We start from the raw sequence: 17,462 nt of genomic DNA, 5'->3' as shown, positions 1-17,462 counted from the left end.
CTGGGAGAGGCAGCCTCGGCAGGGCCCCTGTCTGCGGTTACCTGGAGCTCCACCCCGTAGCCAGTGTAGACCGTCACGTTGTACGTGCACTCCAGGAAGTTGCTGAGGGGCAGCGGGGGGTAGTCTCCGGAGTCTATGTAGCCCTCGGGATCGGAGAAGCTCACACTGCAGAGAGCTGGAGGAAGCTCTTTCATTAGGACACAAGGACGGTCAGATGCAATCTCTCAGACAGGCTGCAGGGTGGGACAGGGCCCCTGGGGACACCCACCTCCTCCTGGCCCCACCCCTCCCACTGCCCTTAATTCTCCTTCCGCCCCAGAATCAACACAATGATCGAGATAGCAAGAGGTGATGCGGAACGATCACCGACTGCCTGCTGCTCTGCACCATTCCCACCTGACCCCGTTCATGTTTGCAGGGACTAGGATTTCACCCCCACTTTAGACATAAGTAAACCAAAGCTCAGAGAGGGGCAGCGTCCGGGCCAAGCTCACACAGCGAGCAGGATTCAAACCGACAGCTCACACTCTTTAATGAGTGGCTATGTTGCCTTTGTCCCAAATCAGGGTATGAATGACAGTCGCTGTCTCTCTTCTCGGTTTGAAGATGCAAAAGAATTTAGAAGAAGAAAGCCTGGAACACGAAGTGCATTTTATCACACCTAGGGAAGTTCAAAGGGAAAGCACCTCGGGAAGGCTTAGGGCCTTCTAGGCAGGCCAAAGAATTCTGGTCCAAGGTGGAAAGGTTTTGAATCTGCTCGTTAGCTGTGTGGCCTTGGGCAGCTTGCTTGATGTCTCGGGGTCTCGGCTGTCTTTAAGATGGGGATATTAATTCTGAGCCACAGGGTCAAGCTCATGGTCAGTGCTCAGTAGATGGTACCTGCTGGCGGGGCCTGGACTCCCTGGTCCCCCGGTCCCCATGCCCTGCACCCAGTGGGCGCCTCATTGCTGCCGCAGGACGGCTGGAGGCGCTGGGCGCTGCCTACCTGGAGCCTGCTCAGTCGTGATGACCGTGGTGGTGATGATGGTGGAAGTCGTCGTCTCCTCGGAGGCTGACCCGGTCAGATCGTTCTCACCTTTGTCCATCAAGGTCATGGGACTGGCGTCCTCAGGGGGAGCCTCTGGCGCCTCCTCGGGCGGGGCCGGCTCCCCGGGGGCGGGCCTCTGGGGCAGCGTGTGGGCCACGTAGGGCTGCGCGGTGAAGGGTGAGATCTGCAGGGGCGCCGGCGTCGTGGGCCCCGCGCCTTCCTTCCTGTCCAGCCAGAGGGGCTCCTCCTCCGAGGGCCGGCGGGTCTCCTCCGAGGTCGCGGGGTCCGGGTCCCCCGGCGGGCGGGGCTTCTCCGTGGCGGAGGAGAGGACGCCCAGGCCCGGGGATGCTGGCTGGGACCCCGCCCTCTGGAGGGCCGCGGCGGAGGTGGCCTTCGGCCTCAGCTGTTTCCTGGCCAAGTTCACCTGTTGGAGCGACGGCAGCTTCTTCCTGGGGGGAAAGGTCTGCTTGGTGGCGGCCTCCTCGGGTAGCAGCGTGGCCAGGGCCGCAGGGTCCTGATGCGCGGAGGGGGCCGTCCCTTCCAGCTCAGGCTCCCGACCCTCTTCTCCTGACTGCGCCGGATTCGGGGACGCGGTTGTCACTCTCTCTTCCCGGCTCTCTTGGCTCAGACTGCTGCTCCCCAGGGCTCCTGAGGGCATCAGGTAAGTCCCTGGAGGGCTGGCGTCTCCCTCGGGTGGCCCATCTTGGGAAGAGGAGAAAAGACATCAGTTAGCTTGGGGCTGGGGTGGTTAGGTCCTCTACCCTCTGTCAGACTCTGAGGGTGGTCCTGCTAAGGTGGCATCCAGGGCTTGCCAGGACCCTGGTACAGCCCCATCAACAGACACCGGGTCCACCTCCCTCCCTTCCTCTTTCCCTCTCTTGTTCCATCCTTCTTTCTCTCCCTTCTTTCTTCCTTCTTTCCTGCCTTCTCTCCCTTCATCCTTTGCTTCTTCCTTCCCTCCCTCTCCTTCCCTCACTCCCCCACTCCCTTCCTTCCTTCCTTTTGCTGACTGTGGAGGCTTAGAGTTGCTAGTGCCAGGCCTGAGCTAAGCGTTGGGGCTAGAGAAACTGAGACTCTCACAGTCTAGTTATACGTGTACTGGCAGAGGGAACAGGAAAGGAGAAATAACCATATTCGATGTGATAAATGCTTAGGAAGAGAGAAGCTTTGCATGCTAACAGGACAGAGAAGACAGTCCCTAACCCAGTCTGTGGGGCGGGACCACCAGGTACAGCTGGGCAGGTTGTTCACTGCACAAGGACATCCTGCCGAAAAGTCGAGTGGGGCTGTAACCAGCCCGCACTCTCTTCTCCAAGCCGTGTGCCCTGGCTCAGTGCTAGATTGTCCTGGGATCAAGGGAGCATGTTTTTTTACTAAGTAATATAAAAGTGACCTTGTGGGAGACACAGAAAGATCTGAGGCTTCAGAATCATGAGGCAGGTCCAGAACAGAGGGAGGTGGGAGACTGTGGAGGCCTGGCTGAGGTGCGTGCAGCAGAGCCATGCAAGGGGCCAGGGAACAGAAGTGAGAGACAGCTGTTGAGGTAGGGAGGTCGGGGCCAGACCCTGGTGGGCCTCGTATACCCTGCTAACTCCTTGGGATTTATTTCGGTCTGGAAAGTAAAACTATCTAGTCATTTCAAATATGGGCTGACCTAGGCAGCTGTTTGACAGAATCACACGGGAAATCAGCTTCATTTACTTATTCGAGACCCAGGTCTGCCAATCGCAAGCTGGCCAATGACTTCACCTCTCCGAGCCTCAGTTTCTTCAGCTGTAAAATGGGGCTGTAATTTCCTCTTTGCTGGGGTTGTCATCATTCGATTAGTTGGTGTTGGTAGAGCATACATACATGTATGTACGTACGGAGGCCTCACCCACAGTGAGTGCCTAGGACATGCCAGCTGCTGTCTTCCTTTTTACCATCGTCATTGTAATTGCGCCCCTCCATAGGAGGTTGTGTGGTCTATCTTGAGAGAGAGAGGAATTACGTCCTGGGGACAGAGGCGCTCGGACTGAGAGCGGTCCTTGTCGATCTTCTGCACAGAGACGCTCCCTCAGCCACAGTGTCCAGGCCCTTCAGCACTGTCATTTAAATTTATTTCCGCAGCCGTTGGAAAGGCTCATTTACTTTCATGGAGTCAGTGGCAGTGGCTTAATCTATATAGACTGTAACGGTTTGCAACCAGCATCAACAAATGTTCCTGTTGTTCAACGTTGATTACCAGCCAGTGTGCTTTCCAGGCCGTCAGAGGCACCAGGGCAGGAGTGGGCATGGGGGGAGAGGGCGTACGGATGACCTGAGAGCAGATCAAGGCCATTCAGAGGCCAGGCAGGTTTCCTGGTCCACGGTGGGGAGCGTCGAGACTTCAGAGTTAGTTAGACCTGGCTTCCAATTCTGCCTTTGACAGTTATTAGCCATGAGATCCTGGGCAAGCCCATTAAGCTTCTTTTGTGTAATAAGGATACTCCATCTACCTCAGCCAGGGTTGGGACATCCGCTCCTGAGAACCAGCTATGATTTGATGCAAAGAGCTTGGATGCAGCCAGGGGTCGGGGGACTCAGGGGTCGTCCTGTCTTGGCCAGTCTTCCCTAGCATAACTTCCCGTGGGTTTTCTCTTCTCTCCCTCTTCTCTGTGTCAAATGGGCACTAAGACTAGGTAGGGTCTGAGGGCCCTTCCGGCTCTGACATTGTCAGGTTTTGAAATGACCAGGTAATTGGCAACTATTCTTAGAGCCTTTTGTTAATCTTGCTTAAAAGGGCAGAGAGACAGCCTCCATCCCGACGCTGACGTGTGAGTTTTGTTGGGTCCTGTGGCTATATTAGTTTCAGCCAGTCCTTTCACAAAAATGTCCCCTTGATCCCAAGTGGGGGAGGTGAGAGAAAGGAAGAGGGAGAGCGAGCAAGAGAGAGGGATGGATAGACAGACAGAGAGAGGGATGGAGAGAGAGATACTGGGAAAACAAGTCGTGTCAAAGATGATAAAAGGCTTACAAATGACGTCAGTGTATCTTGGCCATAATAATAGTAATATTTGTAACATTTTACTTTTGGTTGTTTTAGTGACTGCTGGATATGTGCCAAACTAAAGGCTTTGCATCTTCACTTAACTGTTCATTCTCTGTTTGTTACCTCATTTAATTCTTTCTCAACCTTACCAGGTAGAAATTATTCTTCCTATTTTTTTTTCTTAAAGATTGGCCTGGGCTAACAACTGTTGCCAATCTTCATTTTTTTTTTTCTGCTTTATCTCCCCAAATCCCCCCTGTACACAGTTGTATATCTTAGTTGCATGTCCTTCTAGTTGTGGGATGTGGGACGCCGCCTCAACGTGGCCTGACGAGTGGTGCCATGTCCGCGCCCAGGATCCGAACCCTGGGCCGCTGCAGCGGAGCGCGTAAACTTACCCACTCGGCCACAGAGCCGGCCCCTATTCTTCCTATTTTATGGCTGAGCAAACTGAGGCTTTGGGATGTGCAACCTTTCCAAGGTGGTACAGCAAAGCTGGGTTTCCAGCCCCGGTTTTCCTGATGCCAAAGACCACGCTGCTAGCTCCCTTAAGAATACGGGGTATTGTTATCACTGGCATCTCCCCCTGGCCTCTTCCCCCTTATCCCTTCTCTCTCTAAACCCTCATTTTGTTTGTGTTTCTGCTCGGTGGGCTACCGTGTTTTTCAAACATCGAGATGATAGTCCCCATCCCCCACCGCATTCCTTGTTAAAATACGAATTGTTATTCTCCCCCCGCTGGACCCATCACGTCTGCATCTCCAGGGATGGGGCTTGGGAAGCTGAAGATCGAAAAGCTCCTTGGGTGACTCTTATTATCAGGGTTATCGGAAAAGTTCATTCCAGAACCTGTGATCTCGCCTGACTTTCTACGCATTCCTTGTTAGTTTGGCCTCCCAGGTGCCTGAAGTCACAGGCAGCAAGTTTGTACAGCAGGTGGTGACCCTTTCCAAGGCCTGTGACCTCCCCGGGCCATCCCAGCCCGTCACGATGCAACACAGCCACTGAGAGCAGAAGGAAATGCAAGAGAAAGGATTCTGTAATCAGCCTCCTTGCGCAGCCATGGCTCCCACCTCTGGAGTCCCCAGGGTAAAACCCTGGGATAAAACTGAGGGTAACCACAGCACCTATAAAGCATTTTAGGAAGTAAATCCAGCTACACGGAGTCAGCCCTTTCCCACGGAAACCTGACTGCCCTGGGGAGTTGCATATCCGCCAGCTCCCAATGTCCCCATCCCTTAGAGCTCTCACACGCCGGGATCTTGCTGGCTGGCTCCTAACTTAAGGCCATGTTCAAGTCAGATGAGAGTGCGTCTTAGGTCTGCAGGTGTACACCTCCCGCAGGGCCTGCAGGCCTTCTGCTCAGCCAGGATGCTGGCCAGACGCGCACCACGCAAAACCAAGTCCACCAGGAATTAGGCAAAATTGGATCAGGGCCTCCGAGAGGCAGCAACTTAATAACTTGTTCAAATAGGCTGGTTTTTCCTGGGGCCCCAGTGACCACTGGGGTAAATTTACTCCTCTTTCTCAGAGCACTTAAATTTTTCAATCATCCTAGTCACATTCGGCTGGTTCTTCCTTTATCGTGTACATTCTGTGCCCCTCTCCAATGCTGTCAATCAATTAATGAGAGAGAGCGTTGGGTGCCGACTTTCTCCGCTGATGAAATTCTGCAGGAGAGAGTCGACACTCTAGGATGTGGTCCTTGCACTCGAGGGCTTAGGAAGACGGGCACCCGCTGATAACCATATACGAATATAAGCGGAGGTTTCGTTAGATACACACTGATGCTCTCCTCTCTCTCGAGACACAATGGGGCACATGGAAGGTGACTGAGGATTTGTTCTGCCATCCAAGCTGGGGAGGGAGCACATCTCTTTCTCTCTCGTGTTCTAACTTGGATGGAGAGATGAGAGATTAGACTGGGAAGCATCCTATTAAGGGCAACAAAGCACAAGTTCTGATGTTCAGAAGCTGAAGTTTGTATCTTAAATGCCGGGTGGCAGCGGAATGGCGAGGAATGGCATGGGTTCCAAGCGATAGCATAGCATTGGGCAGGCACAAGGTAATGGAACCAGAAGTGGAGAAAACCAAAGCAGAGGATGCTTCTGCTGTAATGCTCAGTGCAAAAAGCAAGATGCAAAATTTGATGGCGTGTAGGAAAACGACCAGAAATGACCAACGAAAACAAAAGGCACTGCAGAGTCACGTTTTGACTTGGAGGAAATGCACCAAGGTGGTGGTCCTGGCTGCCGCTGGGTGTTGGGGCTTTTGGGGATGTGATTTCTTCCTTCAACTTTTTGGTATTTTCCAAAATGTGGATAACAAGTATTTAATACTATCTTAAGTAAAAAAAAAAATTTACAAAAAGAGCTGGGTTTAAATGCTGCCATTAGCATCTCCTGATGGTGAGGCTGTGGGAAGGCAGACACACATCTGTAATCCCAGAGGGCTTTGTTCGCCAGCTGAGTCAGGAACCCCTTTGGAATGTAGTCTCCTGGTGGGGACGATGACAATTCTTCCCTCAGTGGACTGTTTGCAGGGGGACCCTTTAGGAGGCAGGACTGGCAGTTGCATCAGTTGATATATTGTTGGTAAAGAGTTCTACAAAAACGTTAGTCTATTCTAATCGCCATTATTCATACCCGATCCAGTGATGGTCGCTTGTCCCTTTATACTCCACAATAAGGACTTGCCCAGCCGGCCCTGATTGGTTTGCTGGTCCCCAACAGGGACAAAACGAAAAATTAAATATCACATCTTAAAGATCCAAAGGCTCCTAGAGTTCATGGTTACCAACTGCGCAGAGAAGAAAAATGAGGTCCAGAGAGGGAAAGTGGACTGCTCAGGGTCACACAGCATGTTGGCAGCAGGAGCAAAACAAGGCTGTTTGAGGCTTGAAGGACCACGCCAAAACACATCAAACAAAACCAAAACCAAACCCAGGAACGTCGGGACCACCCTGAAGAATGTCGGTTCATCCTATGCCTCCTACATCTGGGCTGGATGATTCTTTGTGTTGGGGGCAAGGGGGCCGTCCTGTGCATTGAAGGATGTTGGGCAGCATCCCCAGCCTCCACCCACTCGATGCCAGTAGCTACCTTCCCTCCACCCCCAGATGGGACAATCAAAAGTGATTCCAGATGTTGCCACATGTCCCTGTGGGTGTGCAGAATCACATCTATTGATGACCACCGGCTAATGACACTGAACAAGGGCTGAGTTGTCTTATCCCACTCACATTTGATCATCACTTCGTTCGTTCATTCATTCATTCATTCACTCATTGAGCACCTACTATGTGCCAGTCCCTGGACCAGGCAGCAGGAGCTGGCATCCAGAGGTTCGCCTCGGATAGTAAACAGCCAGAGCTGATGCACACAACCCACTCTTTTTGAAACGGCACATAACCAGCTTAAACTGGTTTTGCTTCTTTAAAACAGGTTATTTTAATCAAACTTGCTCAATAGCAGAGATGGCATCGCATATGTGCCAGGTGGGAACCTATAGCCCCAGGATGACCCTGGAACCAAGAATCTTCAGCAATCTTGCCCCCAGACCCCTTTACGAAGTGAGAAGTCCTTCAGTAAAGAAAATCCGGCTTCCAGCAGCCCAAGTGGCTTGATGGCCATCTATGGACAGATTCAAGACCAGCCAATCAGCTTATATGGGCCCAGCTGCGGCTCAGTGGCCCGGAACTCCTTAAATTTTGCCCTGAACCTTGGATCAGGGAGATCTCAAATCCTTGAGAGCCTTGCCTCTTGTCTCCTTGATGACTGACCTTGCGATAAAGCTCTTTATTTTCTCAAAAGCCGGGGCCATAGTACTGGCTTCTATGCGTGTTGGCAGGAGCCCTTGCTTGGTAACACTTTCAGTCTGAGAGGACCTGGCTCACTGGCCTACTGAGTCCCGTGGGAACGAGGACCCTCAGCTGGATCATGGCTCCCATCCCGTCTGGACCGTGACAAGACTTTCTGGGACAAAGGGCAGAGGTGGGAGGCGGCCTTGGGGGGCAGTGGGGTCTCCCCTGCTCCCTCAGTTGCAGCCCTGCATGGGTGTGCCTGGGCCAGCAGTACTGATTTACCCGCCACAAAGTGCATCCCAGCTGTGATCTCATTCCAGCCTCCAAACCATTCTGTGAGATGGGCATTTGGGTTTTCCTATTTTATAGATGAAACAAAATCAAAGCTCAGAGAGAGGACCTGACTTGTCCAAGATCAGAGAACAATCGGGATAGAGTTAGACACGTTCTGACGTTGTTTCCTGTGCTCTTCCTTCTTTCCTATACCCTCCAATAGTTTTTTCCCCCTATAAAATAGCTTATTTGAAAAATTCAAGAATACCTGAAAGATATGAATTCGAAAGTATAAGCCCTGCTCAGCTCCCCCCCTTTCCCCAATCCTGCCTTTTAAAGGGAATCAGTGATGGGAGGACCTTGTTTAATCTCCAGATGCAATGCGTTGGTATAAACATGCTAAGGGGTGATGGCACACGGGCGTGTGGGGTGGAGTCTGAATTGCTTGTGTCCGGGCTCAGCCCACTGCTGACCGCCCATGAGACCCTGGACAGCCACTCCCATCTCCGGGCCTCGCTGTTCTCATCTGTGAGGTGGGGTTGTACCAGCCGCGTCTCCTCGGGTTGTTGGAGGGTGAAATGAGTCAGAGCGTAAAGCACAGAACTCACGTAGCCGCTGTCAGCCCTCCCGAGCACTGGTGTCACTTTCTGTCTATCTGAACATTCACGGTTATCACATTGTGTACATTGCCCTGTCACTTACTGAAAATGCATTTTGAAATATTTCAGTCATTCAAAAAGAGTTAAAGACTAAGGCGATAAATACCCATGTAAGTTACACCTTCAGCGTAAGACAGGGAATGCACCCAGTGCCGTCGAAACCATGCGTGCTCCTCCCTGTGCCATCCTCCTGCTCCATCCTCTGGGAGTCATTACTATCCTGAATTTGGCCTTCTGTATTCTCATTTATTATGTGCATTTTATTATTTTAGTATTCTTGTTATTGGGATTTATTATGTGCTTTTATTTATTACACAGCCAGCCCCGGTGGTCTAGCGGTTAAGATCTAGTGCTCTCACTGCCCAGCCCGGGTTCATGTCCCAGCCGGGAAACCACACCACCCATCTGTCACTTGTCATACATGTGGGCTGCGTGTTGCTGAAAGCTGTGCCACTGGTATTGCAAATATCAGCAGGGTCACCCATGGTGGACAGGTTTCAGCGGAGCTTCCAGACTAAGACAGACCAGGAAGAAGGACCTGACTACCCACTTCTGAAAAAATTGGCCATGATAACGCTATGCATAGCAGCAGAACATCATCTGATACAGCGCTGGAAGATGAGAGGATGGTGCAAAAAGACCGGACAGGGTTCTGCTCTGCTGTACACAGGGGCGCTAGGAGTTGGAATCAACTCAACAGCACTAACAACAGAAAATTTATTACACACGTCAATATCTCTGAACAATATATGGTATATGTTTTAAAACTTTATATAAATGCTGTCCTCCCCTATGAATCCTCCTGGAATCTGCTTTTTTCTTTTCTTTTTTCTTTTCTTTTTTTTGCTTGGAACTTTGTGGGATTCATCCACGTTGCTAAGTGTAGTTTTGATGGATTCATTTTTCCCGGCTGTATAGTATTCCATCACATTAGTATTCTACCACCACTTTTTCACTTAAAATCTGTCACAGGCGTGTTTTCACGTCAGCACGTACACAGTCACTTCATTCTTCTTTAATGCCTACATTAAAATATTAACATATGTTGTTGAACCTGGCTGCTATTGATTAATATTTAAGGAGTTGCTATTCTCCACCCCCTCCTCCTAAATAACACTGCGATAAATACATTTCCTTGGTGAACTCGTCCAAGTAATTCTTCAGGAGACTGTCCTACAATTGCATTGACACGCCAAAAGATTTGTGCATTTAAAGTTTTTGATTGACACTGGGAAAGCACCTTCCAGAATAACCTGAACCTCTTTACCCCGCTGCCAACTCTACAAGAGAGTGCTGCTGCCCTCTGGCTTCGTCAACACTTTACTTCCGGTGATGTTTAACTGGACCTACTGAGTTGGAACCTGGGGCAGCCGGACTCAGGCACAGTGTGCTTCTAGAGGACCTCCCAGATGATTCCGAGGCGCTCTCTGACTTTCTCTAGTTGCTGCTGCAGCTGTGCCCAAAGTCAGTCCTGATCTTTCACCCCCCTAACCACACTTCTACTCAAGAGCATCCAGGAAGCCCGTTCTAGGTTGCTTCCCAGGTCCGCCCCACAGCAGCGAGAATTTATATAACAGATCAGGACAGGGGTCAGTGGCAAATGAGGGCTAGGAAGAGAGTGTGGATGCAATGGCTTTGGAGCAAAAGCGGGCCCATCAAAACAGCAGTAGATTTCTAGATAAATAGGCTTCTTGGTCACATCCTAAAGCAGAAAGACACTTATGGTCAAGACACCCACTAAGATGGTACAAAGTGTTCACGATACAAAGTATTGTTTGCATGAGCAAAAATCTGGAAACAATTTACCTGCCATCTATAGGGAGCTAGTTAAATGATTGTAGGAACACACAATGGAATACACGCCGGATCCAAAGGAAGGAGATGGAATCATTGGTGAAGAACACAGAGAATGCCTGGCAAGACCTTTCACAATTATGAGTGCATCTCCCCTTTGATTCCACAAGTCCGCTCCTGAGAATTCATCCTGCCGAGAGATGTTTGCCTTCGTGCAAAATGACATACATACAAGGTTACGCAAAGCTACTGTAGACAGTAGCAAAGGTTTGGAGACGAATCAAGCATCCATCGGTCAGGTTAAATCAGTTAGGGACCATCCAGACAGAATGCCACGCAGCTGCAAGAAAAGAATAGTGAAACTGTCGCTGGACCAAAGAGGAGAGATGGCCAAGGTTGCCATGATGTTACAATGCAAGATGCACGATGGTGTGCAGGGTTTGTTGCCTTTGGGGTAAAAATGGGGAGAGAAGATAAGGCTATGTATGTTTGCGTTTGCTTATCTGTGCATAAAGAAACTTGGAAAGGAGACACCAGAAACTAATTGTGCTGGTTCTAGAGGAGGTAGGGCATTGGAAAGAGGAGGATGGGGAGTAAGTGTGGGAAGAATTTTCACTGTGTCCCTTTTCACAGATGCATATATATGTATGCGTGTGTGTATGTGTATATCTGTAGCCATATATAGGTGTCTGTATGTGTGTGTCCATATAAATAAAATAGTACCTATTCAAAAATTACGTGACTAATTAAAAAAATAATAAAAAGAATGGAGAGCTAGGTGCCAACACAATTCAGTGCAAAGCGAAAAAAGATCAAGGCAGAACACTGGGTATAATCGTTCTCCTGGGAGTGGAAGGGGTGCATTTGAACGAGGTAATGGGGACTGTCTCCGCAGAGCAGCTGAGGCTTGGGGTGGCAGAGGGAGTCACTTTTTATTGCATCATTTATACAGTTTGATTTGCTTGCTGTGTGCGTGCTATTTCTATAGCAATGATATTAGTAATAACCGTTAATAATAGTAATGAGCTGTCAACCCAATTTCAGAGAGGGGCAGAGAACGAACCCCAGCCTTTCTTAGGGATTCAAGGTGCTCTTACATTTCCCTAGGGGTTGGGGAAGTCTGCTTTCCTCCAGCAGCGAGGCTTCGAGAAGCAACCCCTGTGCCTCCCCTCTCCATCCCTCCCTCACTCATCCTGGGAGAGGAGGGACCGCCTGATTGCAGGAATTAGGGATGTCATTGGTATCCGCTGCATCCTGTTTCCAGGGCAGACCCACTGGGCTGAAAAGCCAGCTGTGCGGCTTTCTCTCTCTCTCTCTGTCCAGCCTTCTCTACTTGTGCCCCAGTACCCCAATCAAAGTGGGAGGACACAGTGTAGGTGTCCAGCTGTGGTCTGCAGCCCAGCGTAACCAGTAATAAAGCTGATTCCATCCGGCTCCTTGTGGCTACTCTCCAGTGGTTAAAAATCAGAGGCGGGGACCGGAGGTGAGTGATCCCCACGCCCTGCGCTGACTGGTTAAGAGTCCAGAGTCCTGGGAGAATGTTCTAATGGGTTTCATTGTCTTGTATATTACACTCAGGTTAAGCACAAGTAACCTGGACTTCTCCAAGCACGGCTGCTCTTTTAGGAAGTGTTGACTTGGCAGTTATAACGAACGGCCCCTGGTGGTCCTCTGCCTTTGGCAAGACAGATGGGAATCCTCATACAGAGGCAGTCTGTCAGCCACGGCAGATTTCCTACCACATCTCCAAAATCGGTCCCCAGTCAGGTTTGTATCAAATGAGCCCTTGGAAATGATCAAATGATCAGATTTTGTGTTTAAAGTTGGAAAAAATCATCTGGGGTGGGTGGGTAGTACTTTCAAGATGTAAATCAGATTATGGGGTCTCTGATTAAAACCCACCAGAGGCTGCCCATCACGTTGAGAGTAAGATCAAACTCCTTTCACTCGGGTTCTCGCCTTGGCCCTCCCTCTCTAACGTCATCTCTTACCATTTTATCCCCCCAAATACAGTATCATCACAGACACTTTTTTTTCTGCTGCTTAAACCTTCCAAATTCATTCTGTACCTCTGGGCCTTTGCACATGCTCTTCCCTCTGCCTGGAAGTCTCTTCTTTGATATCTTTGCTTGGCTGGCTCCCTCTGGTCATTCAGCTGTTGGCTTACCTTCTCCACGATCCCCCTTACCACGTTCTATCTCATTGCCTTCAGGGTGCTTATTGAAATCTGAATTAATCTGGGCCGTTTGTTTCCTTGTTCATTGTCTATCTCCATGAGATGGTCCACATCCATGCAGCACCACCTCACATCCCCACATGTGTCCCAAGTGTGGAATAACTGGGACATTCGGAAGCTGTCTGGGAACCACAAGACCCCTCCTAGGATGTTGTGCCACATGATGAGTCGTGGTCTTCCCAGTATCTTCTCGTAAAGCGGAGCTAAGGTAGTGTTGGATGAAAAGTAAAAGTATATAACCGTCTTTATTTTGTTTGCTATTATCTTCCCCACCACCTACAACAGTGTCTTCCATGTAGAAGAAATCCAATAAATATTTATTGAGTTCATCAATGACGGAAGGCAGAAGAGAGACAAGAGCGGGAAGGATGGGGAGAGATGGGGAGAAGGAAGGGAAGTTGGGACCAGCGACGTGTCGTTCACCTTTGTGTTTCCTGCAGAGCCCAGTACATACCAGACATCCCATGAACATTGTGGGAAAGAAGAGAAAGGATGCTTTGAGGCATTCAGCAAGTGTTTAGGAGCTGATGAAGTTTCCTTCAAGCCCAGAAATTCTAGAATCCTGAATGTGGCTGTGCATGGGTGGTGGGGAACAGGGAGGGTGTAGACACTGCCGACGCAGGACCAGGAGCCCAGGCCTCATCCTGGTAAAAGCTGCCGTGGTCCAGCCCCCAGCCTTCTCAAGGATCGGTTTTTCTAACTTCTTCCCTTTTCACCCAATTTTCTTCTCAGGGCTAAACTGGACTGATTTCTATTCCGCATCCTCTCTCCACCTGGAGATGAGTTAATCAGCAGGGAAGGAGGGCCAGGAAAGAGGGAGGAGGCTGGGGTCATTGATCGACCATCTGTGATTCGACACTGCCGCTGTGAGAGCATAAGGAAAGCCCAAGACCCCCGACCTCCCTCCTGCTCTCAGAGACGGGGACTGGAAGGGAAGTGGAGGCCCCGAGGAAAAGCCCCACTGTGTTCTCCCACAGGCGATCACTCTCTATGTGAGGAGAGGCCGGGAGAGCCCCTCAATACGGGATCAGCCTGAGCAGGAGACCATCCGCGATCATCTCCACCAGGCTCAGCCATTCATGCCGCTGAAAAATCATCCAAGGTGGGTTATCTAGGGGGGCGTTGTGCAGGCACAGGCAGAGCATGGGAAATGTCCAAGGCAGGCCAGACCCCGTGGGCAGTCCCAGGGCCGAATGGGGAGTGGGACGAGCTCAGCTTTTCATTTTTGCAAAGCACCAAAGAACCTGAGTCCGACCATGAGAGAAGCAAAGAGAGCAAGTGTACCTTCTAACCTATCCAGTTACTCCCACAGCCGTTGTTATGAAAACCCTGCTGCTCTCTCGGACCTCGCTCCGTACCTCTAGCCTGTTCCATCCGCAGCAGCCAGAGAGGTTTTTCCAAATCACCTCCTTCCAGTGGCCAGTGGTCCTTTCTGGTAAACTTCAACTCCTTGGCTTTCCCGGGAGGGTTCCTGGTGCTCTGTCATAGCAGGTGGCCCCATCCTATTTCTCACTGCCTGCCACGGGCAACGAAGTCATTTCAGCCCTCCTGCGTCCGATCAATGTCTCTCTTTCTCCCACCTCTCATGCCTCCATCACTCTGGATATTGTGCTGTTGATCTCTACCTGCATTTTCTCTTCTTCCCTTCACTGCCCCCACCACCAAAGAGAGAAGTCCCCGCAGCGAGCACACTAGCAGACTTGTCTGGCTTCTTTCTTGTCCTCCTACTGGAAGGAAGTTTGGTTTATGATGTCAAGAGTGGAGAGATGTTCTAGGTGAATGTACCCACCAGCTTGCTCTAATCCCAAACATACTTGCATCACGGCAAAAGCAGAGGGCACGAAGGCAGCCCAGCCCTACAAACCACATGGTTTGCTTTAGCAGCGGGAAGGCAAATAGAAGCTGAACTGGTAAATCTGCTTGTTGATCTCTATTTTTCTGGCATTGCCCAACATGCTGGGGTCGCATGGGTGGAAGGGAGATTCTGACGTGATGTACACATCACCCCAAAGCAGCATAACAAACTGCACCTGTGAGCTGACATCCCGACCCCTTCTAATCTGCTGCAGACACCCAGGGGCCCCAGAGGACGTGCAGTAGGTGTTAAGAGGACAAGCTCGTACAGGCAAGAAAAGATTCTTTCAGTTTTTTGGCTGAGAGAGTAATTATCCGGTAATTGTCCTCTGTGAGCAGGCTTCTCCCCCATGATCGGGCCTCCTTTGTGATTCATGTTGGATTCAGAAAGCCATGCACCGTCTTTCATGTCCAGTTACGACTCATCAGGGCAGCGGCCGGGCGGTGCATCCATCTTCCTCGTGAATGAGCCCAGATAGCTCTTGGCACCGGGGTGAGATCCTGCCTTTGTATCCTTAACAATCTGATTAACTGTGGCTGACATCAGCGCCAGCCGATTAGCATTTCCATACTCCTCTGCCTTCCCACCTCCAGCCCCACCTCCTCCCATCCGCCCCCATGCCGCTCACGTCTCATGGCGAGAGACTCTGATTTCTTGCTGGTAGCGAGGGGGAGAGGAACACGGCGTGATTTATTTGTGTACGCGAGAATGAGTGAGTCACTGAGGGAGGGCTGGGAGACAGACACACAAGACAGCTCAGAGAGGAAACCCACGGTGGGGAATCTGTCTAGATTCAATTACCTATGTATTCGCATAGACAGATACACTATTCGAGAATGAATCCAGACGGTCCGAGAGTGAGTTTAAAAGACATCACGAACAAGTTCACAATTTCTCTTGTCCTGTTTTGCTCAGATTCACGGACAAGAACAAAAAGAACCAATGGGCATCCCGGGATGCTTATGAGGCTGTGCTCAGAGCTGGGAAATCAGGAAAGCCGGGCTCGGACGCTGGTGGTGCCACCAAATTGCTATGTGACCTTGAGCAAATTCCATCTCCCAAAGTCTCGCCTTCGTGTTTTGTCAAGTTAGGACGGTGCCCTTTGGCTGGTCAACCTTAAAGAAACAAAAATTGGGGCGATGGAGGAAATTCTATGTATGACTCAGTTTTAAGATGTTCAAAGGGGTTTTACAATTTCGAGGCTTAATTTGTTTCGTTTAAGAGTTGAGAGCAGTCGTCTCTTCAGGCATGACGAGGACAGCCGTGGCTTTATTCGCTGGGGACAAACAAGACATTCTCGTGGCTTTACTGAAAGCATTGAAGTGCTTTGTAAATTTTTTCCTGAGGAGCTATTGTTATCTTCATTTTAATGAGGAGGAAACATTGGTAAGTGGCAAAACCAGGGTTTGAATCAGGACTGTCTGACCCCCAAACCCAAGCCCAGTGAGGCAGGAAACAGGCTGTATTTGTCCCGTGTCTCCCCTCCATGTCTGGCTCCAGGGTGAATGCCGAGTGCCACCTGCTACAAACAAATGGTACGGGGTCTGCTCCAGTTAAGAGGTCCCCGGAGACAAAGGAGGACACTGTCTGTGCCCCACGGGCGGCAGAGACCCAGGCGCTCCTCCTGAGGACGGAGCTGCAGAGAAAAGTGGGAGAACAGCTTCTACAAAGGCAGAACCCAAAGGCACCTCGGGGTTGGGGGAGCTGGCCTAGCATCCCCGTTTTACAGGTGGGCACACTGAGGCCTGTGGGGTGAAGGAGAAAGCTCTGGATCGGGACAGTGAGGAGGCCTCATTAACTCCCCCAGTGGCCTTTGGTAAGTCCATTCTCACCTCTGGGCCTCAATTTTATCCCCTGTGTCATGGAATAATTCCTTTAAAGAAAATCTTAAGAGGTATGACAACATAGGTGTGGATTGTCCACACCTTGTGCATTCCCGAGAAAGGTCTGGCCCTGGCCCAGCTCCTGGGAGGGGACCTCTAAGCCCCTGGACTGTCCTGCCTGGTAAGTGTCGTTGTTAACCTGGAGGTGTTGGCCCCGCCGGGTACCCTGTGCTAAGTGTGTCATTTATGGTGTGGGCCTAGGGCTTGGTGTCAGTTTGACCTCTGGAGGTGCTGAGGACACAGATCAGCCACATGGTGGTCAGTCGTGCCCGTGTGACCAACCCTCAATAAAAACTCTGGACATCACGGCTCAGGGGAGGTTTCCTGGTCAACAGCACTCCGTGGGTGTTGCCCTGCTCCTCGTGTGGAAGTGAGCGCTGTCCGCCCGCCTCCACTGGGAGAGGGCAACTGGAAGTTCACGCCTGGTCTCTCCCACGCTCTGCTCTACGTGCCTCTTCCCTTTGCTGGCTTTCGTCTGTATTCTTTCACTTTCATAAACCAGAACCCTGGGTATGATGGCTTCTCTGAGTACTGTGAGTCCTTCTAGTAAATTATTGAAACTGAGGGTGGTCTTGGTGACCACTGAACCCCCATAGTAGGTCACAAGTTGAGATCACATGGCTGAATCAGGAGTGGAGGTGGCAGTCTGAGAGCTACCCCCTGAGATTTCCCCTTACTTGAGCCACCTGTGGTGATGATGATGATGCTGCTGCTGCTGCTGATGGTGATGATGATGATGGTGGTGATGATGGTGGTGATGGTGGTAATGATGATGATGGTGGTGATGATGATGGTGGTGATGGTGGTAATGATGATGACGGTGGTGATGGTGATGATGATGATGGCGATGATGGCGGTGATGATGGTGATGATGACAGCAGTGATGGAGGCTAATGGTGATAAATGATTACTACTTGCCAGGT

The 17,462-nt window shown here is 50.6% G+C and overlaps 1 protein-coding gene across 1 annotated transcript in view; it reads right to left on the bottom strand.

The window, feature by feature from the left end:
* SEZ6L (seizure related 6 homolog like) overlaps window positions 1-2,291 on the bottom strand; it is a 70,757-nt gene extending 68,466 nt beyond the window's left edge. Inside the window, exons 1-3 of the mRNA XM_046641038.1 lie at window positions 2,231-2,291; window positions 986-1,729; window positions 42-175 (exon numbers count right to left, since the gene is read on the bottom strand). Coding sequence (XP_046496994.1) covers window positions 42-175; window positions 986-1,729; window positions 2,231-2,291 — 939 coding nt within the window. The remainder of the gene's footprint in view (window positions 1-41; window positions 176-985; window positions 1,730-2,230) is intronic.
* Window positions 2,292-17,462: the final 15,171 nt, after the last annotated feature.

The sequence above is a fragment of the Equus quagga genome, chromosome 15 (assembly GCF_021613505.1).
Source record: "Equus quagga isolate Etosha38 chromosome 15, UCLA_HA_Equagga_1.0, whole genome shotgun sequence".
In the NCBI taxonomy this organism is placed as follows: Eukaryota; Metazoa; Chordata; class Mammalia; order Perissodactyla; family Equidae; genus Equus; species Equus quagga.
Note: the sequence above shows the minus strand (reverse complement) of the source record. Positions and strands in the feature narration are given on the sequence as shown.